The sequence below is a fragment of the Lycium barbarum genome, chromosome 7, assembly GCF_019175385.1.
Source record: "Lycium barbarum isolate Lr01 chromosome 7, ASM1917538v2, whole genome shotgun sequence".
Classification (NCBI taxonomy): domain Eukaryota; kingdom Viridiplantae; phylum Streptophyta; class Magnoliopsida; order Solanales; family Solanaceae; genus Lycium; species Lycium barbarum.
The window spans coordinates 116966627-116986261 of record NC_083343.1 but is presented as its reverse complement, the minus strand read 5'-3'; the positions used below and the strand labels follow the sequence as shown (position 1 = coordinate 116986261).

At 40.2% G+C, this 19635-nt stretch overlaps 1 protein-coding gene across 1 annotated transcript; it reads right to left on the bottom strand.

The window, feature by feature from the left end:
* Positions 1-10915: 10915 nt before the first annotated feature.
* Positions 10916-11449, bottom strand: LOC132601811 (uncharacterized). Its single transcript, XM_060314874.1, has one exon. It carries the CDS (start codon positions 11447-11449, stop codon positions 10916-10918), a length of 534 nt encoding a protein of 177 aa, XP_060170857.1.
* Between the last annotated feature and the right edge of the window lie 8186 nt (positions 11450-19635).

Here is a 19635-nt window from a genome sequence, read left to right as displayed (position 1 = left end):
ATATCCTCTCTGTTCATCATCATCGTCCTCTCTGTTCATCATCATTGTTAATTTCAGTAATTCCTACACCCCCCCCCCCCTTCAAGTTGGAGGGGATCGTAGTGACTCCCAACTTGCGAAGAAGATAATGATGCGATGGCCCAGATAAAGATTTTGTAAAAATATCGGCAAGCTGGTCCTTTGACAGCACAAAAGAAAGAAAAATCAAGCCGGAGAGGTACTGTTGCCGGACAAAATGGCAATCGAGCTCAACGTGTTTCGTTCTTTTATGAAATACGGGATTCCGAGCAATGTCAATAGCCGCCTTGCTGTCAGAATGTACAGGCACCAGAATCGGAGAAGGAATCGATAGATCTGAAAGTAAACGAGTCATCCAGGTCAATTCCGCAACCAATCGCCACATGGAACGGTATTCAGCCTCGACGGAGGATAAAGAGACGGAAGCTTGTTTCTTGGACTTCCAAGAAATAGGCGATCCACCCAAGCTAATAAAGAACCCACTTACAGAACGACGAGTGTCACGGCAAGTCTCCCAATCGGCGTCACAGAAGGCAGATAAAGAAAAACTCGGTGAAGCATTGAGGAGAATCCCATGACAGGGGTATTTCTTAAGGTAACGCAACACTCGCAATCCAGCATTAAAATGATCCATAGTAGGTGTTTGCATAAATTGACTCAATGTCAAAACAGCAAAAGATAAATCCGGCCTAGTATGAGTCAAATAATTCAATTTTCCAACAAGATGTCTATAAATGGTGGAATATGATAATACTTCTCCTGTTGTTGCAGACAGTTTTGCTGATGGATCCATTGGAGAAGAGACAGAGTCAAGGTGGGAAAGATCAAATTCATCCAGGAGATCCAAGGTATACTTTTTCTGACTGATAATCATACCATGATCTTCCCTTAAGATTTCCATCCCCAAGAAATAGTGGATGAGACCAAGGTCCTTAATCTTGAATTCTGAATAAAGGAACACCTTAAGATCCCTAATTTCGTGATGATTATTGCTAGTAATAAGTATCTCATCAACATACACTGCAACAATCGAAACCAAAGACCCTGTATGTTTAAACAAAAGAGAGTAATCATTGAGTGAGGCTGTGTATCCTTTAAATGTTAATGCACCAGCAAGCTTGGCATACCACTGCCTAGAAGCTTATTTCAAGCCATATAAAGACTTTCTAAGTCTGCACACCAAACCAGGAGTAGGTGGATCTAAACCAGAAGGAAATTTCATGTAGACTTATTCTTGCAAATCACCTTGCAAGAAGGCATTATTCACATCAAATTGTGAAACATCCCAACCTTTCTTTACTGCAATAGCTAGCAAACATCTGATTGTAGTCATTTTAACTACTGGGGAGAAGGTCTCATTGAAATCAACTCCTTCAGTCTGTATATCTCCTCTTATGACTAGTCGAGCCTTTAACCTCTCTATAGTACCATCTGCATGTTATTTGACTTTGTATACCCATTTACAAGGAAGAGCTTTTCTTCCTAGGGTAAAGAAACTAAATCCCAAGTTTGATTGGATTGTAGTGCCTCTAGTTCATCTTCCATGGCCTTCATCCATCCAGGATGATGACAAGCCTGATTAAAACTGGTAGGTTCTTTAATGGTAGAAACAGAGTCTAAAATGAGTTGATTTGTCTTAGAAAGGGCATTGAAAGATAGAATGGTGGGTGTAGTAGGAGTAGCAAAACAGGACTCTGTAACATCACTAAAAAAATAGTATTACAAAAGTATTCATTAAGGTGGGAAGGAAGAGTTCCTTTGTTTGATCTGGCTGACATTCTGGGTTCTGGTTCAAGTTGAGTGTTAACAGTATGGGTTAGATCAGTAGAGATAGGAGGAGATACAACATATGTAGTAGGATCAGAATGATCAGAAGGGGAATGAGAAGATGGGGAAGGATTAGGTGTAGTTGTCAGGGAACTGGAAGAACTAGGAGTAGACTGATCATGTGTTGCATCAGGATTAGTTATATCAAATGGTGAAGAAGTGGTGTCCAAAAAGATATGTGATGAATGATCTGAAAAAATAGGCAGCTTAGAGGCAGTAGAAACAACAAAAGGGTAATTATTCTCATGAAATTTGACATCCCTAGATACCACAATTTTCTTGGTATCTAGCTCTAACAATTTGTATCCTTTTTGAGTTAAAGGATATCCTAGCAACACACAAGCCTTTGCCCTGTGATCAAACTTACTCCTTCCCTGAGTTAGAGTAGAGGCATAACACAAACACCCAAAGTTCCTTAGGTGATAATAACCAGGTAGTTGTTTGAAAATTATTTCATAAGGAGTTTTCCCTTTGAGAACACTAGAAGGCAATCTATTAATAATGTATGTAGCTGTTAGAATGCACTCCCCCCAGTAAGTAACAGGCATGTTGGACTGAAACATCAGACCTCTTGCAATTTCTAAGAGATGTTTGTGTTTCCTCTCAACAATGCCATTCTGTTGAGGGGTCCCTACACAAGACATTTTATGAATGATACCTTCTGAAGCAAAATAAGCTGCTTCTTGTGTTCCTTTTCCTAATTCTAGGGCATTATCAGTTCTTATCATCTTCACCTTCACATGGAACTATCTTTCAACCATAGAAAGAAAACTCTTGAGAATAGGAAAAGCATTACTCTTGGTACTTAACAAAAATGTCCAAGTTCCTCTACTAAAATCATCCATGATAGTTAGGAAATATCTAAACCCATTGTAAGTAGTTGATTTGTATGGTCCCCATGTATCAATGTGAATGAGTTCAAATATTCCTTTTGTTTTGATACTACTCATAGGAAATGGAAGCTTAGTTTGTTTAGCTTTAGGACACACATCACAGATAAAATCAGAAATAGAATCACAATGAAGGAAATGTAAATGCTTCATTGCTGAAAATGGGAGATGTCCCAACCTTACATGCCAAAGTTTTACATCAGAAGTAGCTTTAACATGTGCAGAAATAGGAACAGACTCTGAACTGGAATTTCTTCCTTTTGGAATTGAAAGAACATTTGCATTAAATAAACACCTAGACTTAGAATCAGTAGGTTCCAGTAGATATAGTCCTTCTCTAACCTCACCAAAAACTTGAGGCCTCTTTATTGAATGGTCCTGCAAGAAACACTTACTACATGTAAATATTGCATCACACTTGATTTGAACACATAACTTATGCACAGATAATAAGTTATACTGGAATTCTGGAACATGAAGAACATTTTTCAAAATAAGACCTGGCAGAATAGGAATGCTTCCTGTATGAGTAACACTTACCTTGAAAGAATTAGGTAAATTAATGTTCAAAGGTATAGGAAGAGGAATGAGAAACATGAATGAATTAGGATTAGAACACATGTGTTCTGATACTCCTGAATCAATTATCCAGGTGCTTGATTTGAGACTGCTAAAAACTGAACTAGAGTATTTAAGAATAGTACCAGCCACAGCATTAGCATTTATGCTTGGATTTCCTGATTGTGCCAGTTTTGCTTGCTTGTATAAATGCATCATTTTCTTGATTTCTTCCTTGGTGTATTGTTGTGCCAGATTGTTGTTGATGTCATTGTTATATCCACCCATTCTTTCTTCCTCCTCATGTGTCACTGCTGTATTTCCCTTGATTGTCCCTTGATAGTCTTTAGAGTTAGTAAACTCAAAATCAGGTGGGAATCTATGCAATCTGTAGCAATCATCATGTGTGCGTCCTGTTTTCCCACAATAGGTGCAGTTAACATTTGGGTTATACTTCTTCTTTCCTTTAAACCTTTGTTGTGGCTTAACAAACCTCTGAGTAGAATTGTTAAACCTCTGTGGTGTGTTTCCTCCTTTGAATGACTGGTTCTTAAATTTCTGAGCATGTTTGCCATTCCCTGTTGCCATGAATGCTGCAAACTCAAAAAATAACTGAGCATGGGCTGTTTACTTAATCCAACAGCCATAAAAGATGCAGAATCAGATGTTGAGTGTGCATTTGCATACACTTCTCTCTGGTTCTCATCATGTAAAAGTAGTGAGTATGCAAGGTCCATACTAGGCAAGGGATTCATCATTAGAATGTTCCCTCTTGCCTGTGTATAAATATCATTTAAACCCATCAAAAACTGAATTAGTCTTTGATCCTGTAGAGATTTTGTTAGTTTTGCTTTACCCTCACACACACAAGGACAGGAGCAGCATACAATGTGTTACGGGCTGCCTTCATTGTGCCTTGGCGCCCGCAACCTGGCGCGCCCGAGTGGGCCAAACGAGTGTCAGCCGCACAGGCAGTGCCAGCCCACAGGCAGTGTCAGTCGCACAGGCAGTGCCAGCCCACAGGCAGTGTCAGCCGTGCGGGAGACGTGCACCAACATGGGTGCCGACGGACGGGAGTCCACAATCATCATAGATACGCTCCATTGCATATCCTAAGAGTAGCAAGGAAGTTCCACAAGTATCCGGGATGAGCCCACGGGTCGTCGACGCACGAGCGACCCCGTGCGAGCCTGAGTGTCAGTCCCGAGCGTTTCCGAGCTATGGATGGAATCTTGGGATTTCGGGTGAACACACCCTTCCTAGGATATTATTGAATGTGCTTACCAAGTTTGGCGTCATTTGAACATCATTTACCTAAGGGCTTGACTTAGCCAAGGAGCAGTGTCAGTGTCAAAGCTCCCCAAGGCCATATCTCGTTCCACGAGCATGGGGATGAGATGAAACTTCATGGAGGAGTGAAGGAAGTCAAGAGAAAGAGTTAGGAACAGACAGCGCCTCATTTGGAGTTCGGATCATTGAGAAAGGCCAAGTATGATTCTCGGGCAGAATCATGTCCAGTGCTAAAACTTGGGCTTTTATTTTTAAAGCATATATAAGGGGGGCAGAGATGTCTCAGCTCAGCCAGCCTCCCCCGTGCGTGCCACCATCAAGCCGCACCAAGTGAGCATCCTTGGGGGCCAACCTCAAGGGCCTGCCTAGGCATCCCCAAAGGGTCCTAGGTACCCATACGAGTTACATAACTCTATGGGCGGCGCTAGGCCACAGGCCAGCGTTGGGCGCCCAACAAGAGCCGGAGGCTTGACGTATGGACCGACCATGCCCTGCGGGCTATCCTTGAGAATGAGAAAGCCCTCCGTGCCGATTGGACACTCGAGGCACCTCTCCTGAGAACCTCGTGTGTTGACTTGTGAGCTTGGCTCAGGTTCAGTCTAGCGAGCAAGGGTCCGTTGGCCTAGAGGTGCAGTCGTAGGGCGACGCTGCACCATGCAAGACGGAAGTATGTCGCGAGGGCCACATTTAGCAAAGCCTCATCATAGGCATACTACAAAGGACACACATGATACAGGCCAAGGATTCAAGAGTTGCCCTACTCAGGTGTCGCACCGCTCAAGTGCACAGGCACCAGACCGGTGTCAAGCCTGAGGATTGGACTGTTCGTGCACCAGCATCGCTCAACACCAGGCGAGGGACTGTCATATCCGTAGCCAACCCCAGGTGTGAGTGCAGGCAAAGACACAACATATGAAACATGCCACAGGGGCATACTAGCAAGGCAAGGCCAAGGCCTTGACATCGACCCAGCGGCACCGCTGAAGCTAAGCCTCCAAAGCCATGGACACAAGATCGTGCCATGAGTCCTGGGACTATCATTAGGCTGGCTCGTAGTCCGCCTGGACTACGGGCGCCGCACGGGCCATTAGTGTACCGCTGACACTATGAAGGAGGCGGCCCGTGACAGTTGGTATCAGAGCACAGAGATCATATCATCAGCGCATTATTGAATGTCAGTGCAGAGTTCCTATTAAGGCAGGAAATGATGTTCTTAATGCCAATCAAGTCAGCGAACCTGATGCCACTGACAAAAGGAGATTGGTTGCATTCAGTTTCCGTTAAAATTTTCTTCATCAACCATAAACCACATTTTTTTTTCCAGAATCAGGTCATTCCATAACCGTTGATTCTGCCTTCGGTTGCATAAGGTGATTTCATGTTGAAGCATCCGAATTTTATCGACGTCCTTCAAGGATGGCTTTCACACAATGAGCACTAAATTCAGAGGGATTCCATTGAGACGCACCTGGCCAGTAGGTAGCACCATTGGGGTATGCTGCTGGGGATACGTCCACATCCATCATTGTTATATAAACTCTGTTGGCAGTCGGTTACAGCTTTATTCAGAGAATCATGGACTCGCTAAGACATCAGAAGGAGACGGTGAGTGCACCAAAAACTTGCCCAGTCAAGGTCTTTTTGTCCATGTACATGACAACTGTATCTTTTCGAGTGTCCTCGATGAAGGGTGGACCATAAGCATTGCCTGAGGGCACACAATTGCGGGAACTACAAACATCAGACGCCTAGCCGTCATAAAGGTCGCAAGCAATGGAAGGCAAGTCCATCAACATCAATGGGCTTATACGCCTAAAGCAAGGGGTAAAACCCCAGCTTGTGATCGTCAAGGTTGCGTGTTACGGGAGGCGAGCTATCGCCAATGACCTATCATCGTTGCGTGTTACGGGAGGGAGAGCGACCTCTAAATTTTGAGCTCTAGACATTGGGTGATACCGAGCTAGAGCGGGGCGCGCCAACAAGCCGCGACAACGTAAGGAAGGACCCGCAAGCAGGCTTCTTTGCGGGGAGTTCATATGTCATAATCAGCAGGTGGAACCATCCACCACGTTTGTAATGGAATGCCAAACCAGTTAAAGGGGGAAACAGGATCAGGAAAAAGCCGAACTACCATGTAGGGAGGCAATGTCATCAAGGAGCCAAACCACTGAGCGTGGGGAGGCACATGTCGCACATTGTGTTGTTAAACTGGAACAACACCAAAACTAAGCTGATTGCATAGCAGGAGGCATTGCGGACAGTCACCAATCCACAACGCGTAGGTTAGGAATTCCATCATGCTGAATCACTAAGGTGAGGAGGCAAAGATCATTGAACAACATAAGAATGGGGAATAGCTAAGCTTCAATTTTGAGAATGTGATCCATCCAAAGTATAACCAGGGGATACCGAACAACCAGGACGGTAACACAGGTACCACACTGGAGAATCGGGCATCAAGCATATGAGGATCAATTTGAGAACAAAGACCTCTGGTCATGCATATAGGAAGCTATCTCCTCTCAAGCAGAGAAAAACATCAAGTACTCACCAGGAGTACGTTGCAAGAGCTCTTCTCAGTACCACAGGGTACTAAACATATGAGTTACCGAAGAGGCCATGGTGCAGCATGGTCTTTCCAGAGGCCACATTATATGCAGATTGGGTTAGAGTTAAGCGTCAAGCAACCACCAATGCCATGGAATAAGCAAGCCGTTATGTCGGTCACAATTTGTCCATCAGGACATTGGCTCAAATTGCAAGTCACTCCGAGTCAAGATATCAGTACTTGACCTTGCTATACACCCAACGAGGTGAGTTGCCCACAAGAGAAGAGGGTCCCTAATAGCATGGTTGGCGAGAGCGCCACACCAAGGGATGCCCACAATAGCCATCAGGCTATCATGTCATGGGTGGCTTTACCGCCATGCCCAATGACCCCTTGGTCGCACCCCATGGCCCCAGTGTCATGGACGACCCCGTGGTCTCGGTCGCACCAAGCGACAAGAATGCCTATTCCAATGTCGCCCCATCGTTTGCTCAGGACCGAGCCCACCAGCCGGCATTGCCCAAAGCGCCCACCTGCAAGAAGCGCCCTCAACGCTTGCCTGCAGTCAGCGCCCAGGTGCCCATGCCAGGCAGCCCGCGCGCAGTGCCCGACCCTCTGCGCCCCAGCGCCTGCGCACGACAGCCTGCGCCCAAGCACGCCCGACCGTGCCCGCACCCCGGTGCGCACGGCAGTGCCATGATCCGAAGCTGCTGTAATGGACCTGCTCTAGTTTAGGTCACTTTTGATGTAAATATAGAGTAGTTTACTTCCTGTTCTTGTATTATGATTTTCTAGTTTTCTTATGTCTACTCCTGTAACTTGGGTTATTTTTTTTAAAGCATTATTAGGGGGGATATAGTCGGTGAAATCAAAAAGCATTCAAATCTTCTGCAAAGGTGTTCTCTCCCCCTCGAACACCCCAACTCTCTTGTAATCAATTCTCTGTTAATACAAGCAAGCAATTTTCGTTTTCAATTCTCTCATTGCAATTGTTGACGACACGATTTTCCTACACGGCACTGACAGTCTAGTCTAGCGTGTAGAGGGGACCTCAGGTTGGCGGATAGTGATCACACGGAAGTCGGATTACTTAGCCTTACGTCGCCCTTCTAAACATCTAAAGAAGGCGCCGCGTAACAATCATCACGATATTGGTGCCATACCAAGGGATTCGCATATGAGTCATCATATCATCAGATCATCGCCAGTCATATGGTCATCAAGTCATCGGCAAACATAGGTTCAGCAGACATGCACCCTCATCATCGGCTATCAGGCCGCCATCATCATCGGCCATCAGGCCGCCATCATCGGCTATTGCCCGCCAAGGGCTCGCCCATCGCTAGCCTAGAGCGCCATTGCTCACCAAAAGGCTCAGCCATCATCCGCCGAGAGCTGCATCGTCCACCACGGGATCAGCTATTACCCGCCTAGCGCGCCAGTGCTCGCTAAGGGCTCGAACATCGTTCTCCTAGAGCGTCATCGCCCGCCAAGGGCTCAGTCACCAGCCGTCGAAAGCTGCATCGCTCTCCTAAGAGCGCCATTGCTCGCCAAGGGCTCCATCGCTAATGTTTCACCAAGAGATGAGATATCTTGGAACATCGGCACTATCATTTCAGTACTGCCGCCATCCATGTGGGGGAGTATTCATCCATTGTAACAACATTGGGTCCATGCATTTCCAATTGGAGGAAAATCTTCCACAAGCAAAACAAAGAGACCGCACCAAACATAGTGGGGGGTTGCATGTGCCATATCAAGGGGTGACAATCCTAAACCGGGCTAAAGATACAAAGGGAGCAGTACATCCACTGGCTGTAAACTAAGTGCCTTAGTCGGGAGAAGGTCTCATATGTAAACTATCAGTTGGAAGCAGACTTCCAAAATGGATTTTCCATTTTGCTACAATCATCATGTGGCTAGCAAGAGTGCCACCACTCAAAGTTAGCCCACCAGAGGATGCATCAGTTGCCGTGAGGATCATGGCGTGGTTGACAACGAGGTCACCACAATGTTAGCCACCAGAGGGTGCAAGCGCGGAGGCGCTTTCCAAGTGAACACCGGGAGGTGAAGTGCAGAGGCACGCTTGGGAGAAACTTGGGGGAGCAGTGCACGGGCACGACTCCATTTTTAAGAAAAACACACAAGGGTTGCGAACCCGCAAGATTTGGGGCCGCGATGTAAAACCCCGAGGGGTCAAACTCCGGGTTGTCGTTGGCGTTATGAGGCATCGGGGACGATGCCTAGCTTGAGTGGGGGAGAATGTTACGGGCTGCCTTCATTGTGCCTTGGCGCCCGCAACCTGGCGCACCCGAGTGGGCCAAACGAGTGTCAGCCGCACAGGCAGTGCCAGCCCACAGGCAGTGTCAGTCGCACAGGTAGTGCCAGCCCACAGGCAGTGTCAGCCCCGCAGGCAGTGTCAGCCGTGCGGGCGACGTGCACCAACATGGGTGCCGACGGACGGGAGTCCACAATCATCATAGATACGCTCCATTGCATATCCTAAGAGTAGCAATGAAGTTCCACAAGTATCCGGGATGAGCCCACGGGTCGTCGACGCACGAGCGACCCCGTGCGAGCCTGAGTGTCAGTCCCGAGCGTTTCCGAGCTATGGATGGAATCTTGGGATTTCGGGTGAACACACCCTTCCTAGGATATTATTGAATGTGCTTACCATGTTTGGCGTCATTTGAACATCATTTACCTAAGGGCTTGACTTAGCCAAGGAGCAGTGTCAGTGTCAAAGCTCCCTAAGGCCATATCTCGTTCCACGAGCATGGGGATGAGATGAAACTTCATGGAGGAGTGAAGGAAGTCAAGAGAAAGAGTTAGGAACAGACGGCGCCTCATTTGGAGTTCGGATCATTGAGAAAGGCCAAGTATGATTCTCGGGCAGAATCATGTCCAGTGCTAAAACTTGGGCTTTTATTTTTAAAGCATATATAAGGGGGGCAGAGGTGTCTCAGCTCAGCCAGCCTCCCCCGTGCGTGCCACCATCAAGCCGCACCAAGTGAGCATCCATGGGGAAAAACCTCAAGGGCCTGCCTAGGCATCCCCAAAGGGTCCTAGGTACCCATACGAGTTACATAACTCTATGGGCGGCGCTCGGCCACAGGCCAGCGTTGGGCGCCCAACAAGAGCCGGAGGCTTGACGTATGGACCGACCATGCCCTGCGGGCTATCCTTGAGAATGAGAAAGCCCTCCGTGCCGATTGGACACTCGAGGCACCTCTCCTGAGAACCTTGTGTGTTGACTTGTGAGCTTGGCTCAGGTTCAGTCTAGCGAGCAAGGGTCCGTTGGCCTAGAGGTGCAGTCGTAGGGCGACGCTGCACCATGCAAGACGGAAGTATGTCGCGAGGGCCACATTTAGCAAAGCCTCATCATAGGCATACTACAAAGGACACACATGATACAAGCCAAGGATTCAAGAGTTGCCCTACTCAGGTGTCGCACCGCTCAAGTGCATAGGCACCAGACCGGTGTCAAGCCTGAGGATTGGACTGTGCGCGCACCAGCATCGCTCAGCACCAGGCGAGGGACTGTCATGTCCGTAGCCAACCCCAGGTGTGAGTGCAGGCAAAGACACAACATATGAAACATGCCACAGGGGCATACTAGCAAGGCAAGGCCAAGGCCTTGACATCGACCCAGCGGCACCGCTGAAGCTAAGCCTCCAAAGCCATGGACACAAGATCGTGCCATGAGTCCTGAGACTATCATTAGGCTGGCTCGTAGTCCGCCTGGACTACGGGCGACGCACGGGCCATTAGTGTACCGCTGACACTATGAAGGAGGCGGCCCGTGACAATTGACATGAATTGCATCTAATTCATCCCATAATTTCTTGAGTTTGGTGAAATACTTAGCAACATCATCATTACCTTGAACCAGACTTGTTATCTCCTTTTGTAAGTGATAGAGTTTGGCACCATTTGACCTCCCAAACCTTTGCTCTAGACTTTCCCATAGTTCCTTTGCTGTCTTAGAGTGTATCACACTATCAACAATGTCTTTTGTCAATGCATTTGTCATCCAAGTAATGACCATATCATTGACACATGACCATTGCTCATATTCTGCAGAGTTCATATCTGGAGATTTGCAAGTTCCATTGATGAAACTAAGCTTCTTCTTGGCTGACAGAGATAAGAGGATAGATCTTCTCCATCCCGGGTGTCCCCTACCATCAAACACACTATTAACTAGTGTCATTCCTGGTGAATCTGAATTATTGAGATAATAGGGGTGATTGGCGTCATATGTGATTGTTCTTTCAGTGCTGCCTGTTTCAGCAGCAGTTGGTGTTGATTGAGGCATTTGACTTCACTGAAGAAGAGACACAGAATACGAATTATGATGATATTTGGATTGGATCGAGCTCACTGCTTTGATACCATGTACAAAATGTAATGGAAGATGATTTGGAAATTTTCTGTGTGTTTTCTTGAAAAGAAGGTGCACCTATTTATACATGTATCCTAAATAAGAATAAAAGAATAATGTTTAATTCCTATACAATTTTGTCTAAATCCTATTGACTACTCTCTAACTAACTTTATTCCCTTCTATGTAGATCTGATAGTGACTTGTCCTTGTTCATCAAGATTAATTGATCACATGGCTAATATTCATTTATCAACTTTTGGAAGGCTAAGATGCAATCTTGAGAAAACTATGATATTGGGCCATATCCTTGTTCTGCTGAATTTTGAGCCCAATAGTTCAAACAACCCAATACACGAAATAATTGCAGCAGCCCATTAAGACCACATGAAAATTGCATCAGCCCATTAAGACCACTTTGAACACTTAGGACTTTTGTTCGATATGTCCTAAGTTGTTCTTCATCATCGGTGAAGACGATATCCTCTCTGTTCATCATCATCGTTAATTTCAGTAATTCCTACAGTAAGATATAAGATTACAAAACTCGAATAGAAAAACTAAAATTGTTTGGCCTAGAAGTTTTAATTAATGATCTCGAGATTTAATACTTATATACATTCCAATAGTTCACCAGTTATTGATATAAGCAGTGACCTAACTTTACATTTTTTATTTTGATACTTTGCTAAGTTTACTAAGTAGTAGTTTTTTTGCTCTAATTACGAATATATTTTTATGGATTTGAAAGTCATGCATTGTTGTTCAGTATATTTTAATGCCTGTTCATGCATATGATAGCTCATCCAATTGATACTATAGTCTATAGCTATAAGCCTATAATGTATATATGAACGGAATATGATACGCAACAGTTTAAAAATAAAATACTATTGGTGACATTTTTATGCCTATTTTAAGAGGGCAAGGCGGTTAAACCTGGTAATTAAATACAGATAGGGTTTAAACGTAAATTGTGACTCGTTCATAGTATTAACATTTAGAAATAGTACTCTCACTTTCAGGCGGTTATCTACTAGACTACTTCCCACTTTTTTGAAGGTTTATTTGATAATTGTTTTTTCTTTGTGGCAGAAATCAGTTTATTTAATCAGAGATGATATGAGAAATGTTAAAAGTTGAATATGTTTTTCTTTCGAAGTGAAAGTATTTTAAAAATTGTGTGGTCGATGTTTAATATAACTGATATTCTCTAAAAACATAGAATTGACAAGTCGATTGAGAATCTTTCTAATAATAACACTTTTGATCCCTCCATTATTGATAAATTATGATATGATCCTTTTAATATTTATCTCTAAGCATATTGGATCTCCAATTAATTGAAGTAATTCACTTTTAATCCTTCGGCTTGCGACGTTACAGAATTACCAAATCATCAATTATTATATTATTGTACTTAGTAATCCATGTACAATATTAAGTTTGTATCTTATACAATATTTAAGGGTAATATAATTCTAGAAATAATCTAAATAAGTAAATATGATATGTTTACTACATAAAGGAACTGAAACAAACATTTTTATTAATTGAAGGTCAGAGATACTAATTAAGATATCACAAAGACTAGAATCAAAATTTAACAATAATTGACCGACTAAAAGTGCTTTTATCTCCTTTTTTTTTTGATTTTTTTTTTATTGACAGTGTTAGAAACAATTGTTGATTTTCATGAATCTACGGAAATACTAAAAACATGATTATCATAATGTGGCAAATTATTACTGATCATCAACAACTCTCATTGCAGCTGGTAACTGAAACGAATAACAGTTAATTTTCTGAGATAGATTCGTCGTGACATATGCTATTTTATAATTTATAATAATAATGAGTCCATAAGTCATGGCCAATAAAAATTTAAATATGCCGAAGATACTAATTAAATAATGTATCTTGCTCTTACAATAATCATCTTGAAATGCATTATTTTTAGGTCACTGAACTTTCAGACAAAAACTAGACAAATTGCCGATGTATCAGATCGACCAACCATCTTTCATGATGTCCAAATTTTTTGAGATAGACAAAACAAGACACGAATTTCATGCGAAATATGGTTTTTTCTTTTTGCTAACTGAAAGAAAATACATTACTCCATCCGTCTCAAATTATTTATCATTTTTTTTACACCCCCCTTTAAAAATATTAATTATGAGGGGTATTTAACTAACATTACTCATATCTATGTCTAATAGCCTGTTTGGCCAAACTTCTAAAATCAACTTATTTGGAAAAGTGGTTTTTGATAAAGTACCTCTAGCAAAAAACAGTTTGTGTTTGACCAATTAATTTTAAAAATACTTTTGAGTAACAATAAGTGTTTGATCAAGTTTTTAAAAAGTGCTTCTAATAGCCTGTTTGGCCAAGCTTCTAAAATCAAATTATTTTAAAAATTACTTTTAGCTAAAAGCAGTTTGTGTTTGGCCAATTAATTTAAAAAATACTTTTGAGTTGCAATTAATGTTTGGTCAAGCTTTTAAAAAGTGCTTCTAAGTGTATTTCTCAAAAATACTTTTAAAAAAAGTGTTTTTGGGCAAAAACTATTTTTTTTAGCTTCTGAAAACTGCTTCTGCTACTTCCCAAAAACACTTATTTCTCTCAAAAGCTTGGCAAACACCTCACTTTTTAAAAAATAAGCACTTTTTAAAAAAATAAGTACTTTTGGGGGAAAAACAAGCTTGGCCAAACAGGCCATTAAGTATATTTTTCTCAAAAGTGTTTTTCAAAAAGTGTTTTTAAGCAAAAGCTATTTTTTTAGCTTCTGAAAAACTGTTTTTGCTACTCCCTAGAAGCACTTATTTTCTCCTAAAAGCTTGACCAAACATATCACTTTTTTGAATAAGTATTTATTGGAAATAATAAGCATTTTTGGGGAAAAATAAGCTTGGCCAAACAGGCTATAAATTATAATCTCTCTCTATTAAATGTATACTCTATTTATTTGTCTTCTCCTATAATGACAAAATTATATTAAGGGTAAAATGGAAAATGATAATTAATTGTGTCTTGAACTCCTAAAACGACAAATAATTTGAAATAACTATTTTTAATAACCACGCTAAATAATTTGAGATGAAGAGAGTAATTTAAAATGTTAATCTGGTTCATTACAAATTTACAGTAGTTAACTGAACGAAAGTTATAGTTCAAAATCTATCCTCACAGAATTATAACAAACAAAAACGGAAAGAATCATCAAAGATTAACGATTATCTGGAATCTACTACTCAAATAGTCACTTAACTATACAAATTTATTTACTAAAGTAATGTTTATTTTATTTGTAACAGAAAATCACTTATTTTGGGTGCGACCCTTTTCCGGACTCTGTTAACGCAAGATGCTTTGTGCACCGGGATGCCTTTTATTTTTATTTTTATCCCACACTACTGGAAACATAAGTTTTTTCCACCGACATTCAGTATATTTGTGTTATAAAACATGATTTTCCCACCTCATTCCCACCAAACCAGCTCGCTGGAAATACACATGGTACGTGGGAAATAGGTTCCAATTGAAACGCTGTTCCCATTGAAACGCTGGAAAACTTCCTGATTCTTTCGTGTGAAAACACTACTACTATTTAGATTTTCCCACCAACATTCAATAAAAATAGTCACTAGAACATTTTTCAGTGAAAAATTTCAATGAGAAAATAGTAATAGTTTTTTTAGTAGTGCGAACGTTCATCACCAAACCTATATGCCGATCAAACACTCCATTAATTATGTTAAGATTACTTATTCTGATATGGTTCATCAAACACTGCATTAATTATATAAAATTGTTTTTCTTAATCCCTTGATGCAACCAAAGATTACATTGTTTTAAGGTAATATTATTTAATTTAGTCCCTCAAACTAAAATGACCCCTTAATATTAAAATTGATGCGAGAATATGTCGAAAATCGACAACCTTCCCCTTATCATCCCGTGCCTTCACAAGTTTCCATTTAGTATTAAAACAATATCTCTAACTTTGAACTATCATAGTAAACCAAAATCAAATTACGACATTCGACTGGACAAAACTCAGGAAAGAGACATCTTTTAACAGATTGCAAGTAATTAAAATTCAAATTATTCTCCTTTACTTATCACAGTACTATTCCATTCAAACTGACATTCAATTGAAAATAGGATTAAAGGAGTCACGGGCTAGCTCATGAATTGCTGCGGACAGAATTGATATGTGGGATTAATTATAAAGTTGTCAATGAACGCACTACTAGAAACAGATGCGTTTCCCACTGACAATCAGTGGAAAATTTATGTCATAAACATGATTTTCCAACCTCATCTTCACCGAACCAGCTCATTGGAAAAACGCTGGGTTTCGTGTGAAAACACGCATTACTATTTTTTTTTTTTTATAGATTCAATCAAAATATCGGTGGGAATAGCCACTGAATATTTTTCAATGAATAATTTCGGTGGAAAAATAGTAAATTTTTAGTAGTGTCGATTACTCACAGAAAAATAATTTCAAGATTGAAGAATAATATGTGGATAGAGTTTAACGTGAATATTATAGTTATAATTGAAATAATAGGAACGAGGACATAGGATCGTCAACGTGTGGCTAGTTTTGCTGAGGTATGTACTGACTGGCACTACTTACTCTGAAATTTAAAATGAAGTCAAATTATGGTAGTAGTTCTGATTTTGATTATTTTAACACGTACAAACTTTAGATACTCATCTACTTTGTCTCTTCAGCCTTGGCCGCTCTTATTGCTCCAGTGCTCCTACACAGTTATAATTATAACTATTATTGTTGTTGGGGTAGTTGTTGTTATTATTGTTGGTACCGTATTGAAAACTTCAGTTCGGTAATTTCCGTTTTCAACAACACTAACAACATACTCAATGTAATCCCACAAGCGGGGTCTGGGGAGAGTAAAGTAAGATAGAGAGGTTGTTTCCGATAGACACTCGACTCAGAAAAGCAAATCAAAGCTGTCCGAAAAAGGAAACAATAGAAGCCAATGCAACATACTAAATAAAGCATGAAAAATTAGCAGTATGAAAAAAGGAACAATAACGTAACTACCACCAAATTCTTCAAGGAACAGTTCTTCAAGCTTCAAATTCTTAATCTGTTAACGGAACTTCATGTCAGTTCAGTAACATAATCCTACTAAGAAATAGCTACAAGCAACCAATCATATATAATAAGTCGGACAAATAACTTTGACTAATGAGACATGTAATCTGCTAATACATATTAAAGTACACTAACAATGTAATTTTCATTTTAAAATCCAAGTAGAGTTATGACGAATTAATCTTACCCAAGATGTATCAACAGCTTTCATAAAAGGATGAACAGAAATTTAAAAAGAACTCATCAGAAGCAACGATAAGAAGAATGAGCTTGAAAAAACTATTCCTTTCCAGGAAATATATGCCTCCGTGTGAGTGAATGAAATAATAACAATAATTGCAAGCTTTAATTAAGTTTGGAGGAAAATGGGGGACCTGGAACCATATTTTACTGTGAGATAAATGGGTGTCAAGGCAAAAAATTAGTTGGAAGGAACCATTTTCACAAGTTCATAATGTCACTAGTTATTAGAAATCTATGAAGCTCTCTCACACATTTTTATTGCACATACTTTTGTAATTGAAATCACAATATCAAGGCCACTAGGCAAACATATGCACTAAGAGAAGACTCTATACATCTCTTCTAACAGTGATCACGCAAACTGCCAAAAATGTGGCATTAGAAACTAATTAGCACCCCTATGTGCATTAGATAATTTTCACCTTAGAAGCTACTATGCTCTAAGGTTGTTCATGCCAGAAAAACAAGTTAACTTTAGATGTTCCCCATCTAGTAGTGAGTTTCGCCCAAAAGACGAGTTAACTTAAGATGTTTACTTATAAGTTCTCCAACTAGTAGTGTAAGATTCTCTTACTTTCTACTTATCCCTTATTTTTAGCACATGTGCACATTGTAACATAGAAACTGAAATAGATTAACCTCACATTCAACAGGTGGAGTAAATGCTAGATCAGAAATTGTTTTAGCATAGGCATTAAACAGGAAAAGAAAAAAAAAAGTAAGAACTGAAGCAATACTGGTGTGAAACTCTCCTGTAGTTTGTTTCTTGACCGGTGGTTTTCCATTTGTATTCCCAACTTGTTCTTTCTCCCTTTCCTTTACTCTCTATGTCATCCATGCGTCTTTTTAATTATATTTGTTTTCTTTTCAACTCCTATGTTTACAACGCACATCAAAGTAATAGTCTGCCACTTATAATAACAAGAATCCATACCTTCAATTTTTTAGTTAAAAATGCTCCTTGATGAACTATTCCCAATTGCTCTTGTCTACTCCCTCTGGCACATCTTTTCTACATGTCAAACAACACAAGTAGAAAATATAGAACTTAGACTATATAGATAGGGATTACCTTATAGCATCAAGGAACTGCTTCTCGCAAGCATCTGAGCTTTTCATTTATTTTCTCCTTTCACAGCAAGGTCACAAATAAGATACTGAAGATCATATATGATGATACATGTCTTTTTCTACTTTGGATTTGATAGAATTTGTTAGTGATTAATACATGAGATAACTCGACAGCAGTAACACTATATATTGAATTTAATGCAATCATGTCAGGACTAAATATGAAGAATACTTAATCTTTTTGTCAAACTATGATCTCAGTAGCTTGGCCTCTGTTTTCTGAAACATGAAAAACTTCTCTTGGCTTCTCCCTTCCTGTAGTAAATGAACTTGAACATTATTTACTAAAGCTTGACAATTTAGAATCAAAAAGTATTCCTTGTTGAAAAAAAGACCATATGGACCCAATAAAATTTCATTTCAAATGAAGTTACGATGTTCCAAAGACAAGTTATAAAAAATGGGAGAACTTCACTCAATATAGAAGGCACTCCATGTTTAATAAATCCCAACAGAATCATTAACTGATTCATCCATCTATTATTTTTTGCCAACAATGAACTAACAAGTTATCATGCAAATGAAACAAATAATCAGATATTGCAAACCCTACAGAAGATCATTCATCTCTTACCCATGCTGATCTCACAATTTTACTCATATCATTCAAAGCTCAAAATACAAGAACATTTCCAATCGTATTTTAGAAATCGCATACTTTCTAATAATTCCAAAAGAAAAAAAAAGAGTTGTTTAGTCTATTAAAATTATATTCCATATAAATTAAATAGAGTTAAATATATTAAACTTGTAGCAGTTGACATTTACCTAAATTGACAATTGATTTCTACTTTCTAGGATAGGGAAAGAGAATTAGTTAGGGACCAGCGCGATAAAGACTGCTGAATTCTAAGGCACTCTCTTTAAACAGTATGAGCATTAAGCCCAATAATAAGAAAGTTACATCACTTTAAGGGCAATAGTTTCAGCTAAACAATTGTCTGGATGGAGAAAAAGTGACTCTTGGATAATGAGCTTAATTTGGAACTGATGGAAAATAATCTTCAGTCCATCATCCTCAACAGCTAAGCCAAACGACAAAGCACAATTTTTCAACTTCTGTTTAACTTACTTTTGACTAGAAAGAAAAGCTTGTCATGCAAAGGATAGGTAACAGGGGGAGAAGGTATCGGTCATATTCTAATTTACATGCAAGCTGAGATATGGTCGTTTTAGCATTGAAGTGATAAGTAGGTATCAAATATTTTGAAATGCCACTACAGTGATTTTTATATATATTAGATAAGGTAGATATGACTCATATGAAAGCCAAGTTGAAAATGAAAACATTAAAGAAAAACTCATGAAATTGAACTTTCCTCTTCTAAAATAAAGTGATAGAATAGAAGTTTATCACTCGTCTTGCTATAAACCATCTTACAACAAAATGAACATTAAATTAGTATTGCTCCGCAGAAAATTAGGGGCAACTAAATCTTTGAGGTGAATAAGAAGATGAGCGAACAAGATAAATATGAGTTAAAGGAAAACTGCAATCTTTGAATAAACTTCTCCAATTATACCAATTATATATATATATATATATATATATATATATATATATATTTTTTTTTTTTTTTTTTTTTTTTTTGTGGCATCAAGCATGGCCAGC

Coding starts and splice junctions, on each gene's coding strand:
- LOC132601811 (XM_060314874.1), bottom strand. CDS start 11,449: ATGCCTCAATCAACACCAACTGCTGCTGAAACAGGCAGCACTGAAAGA.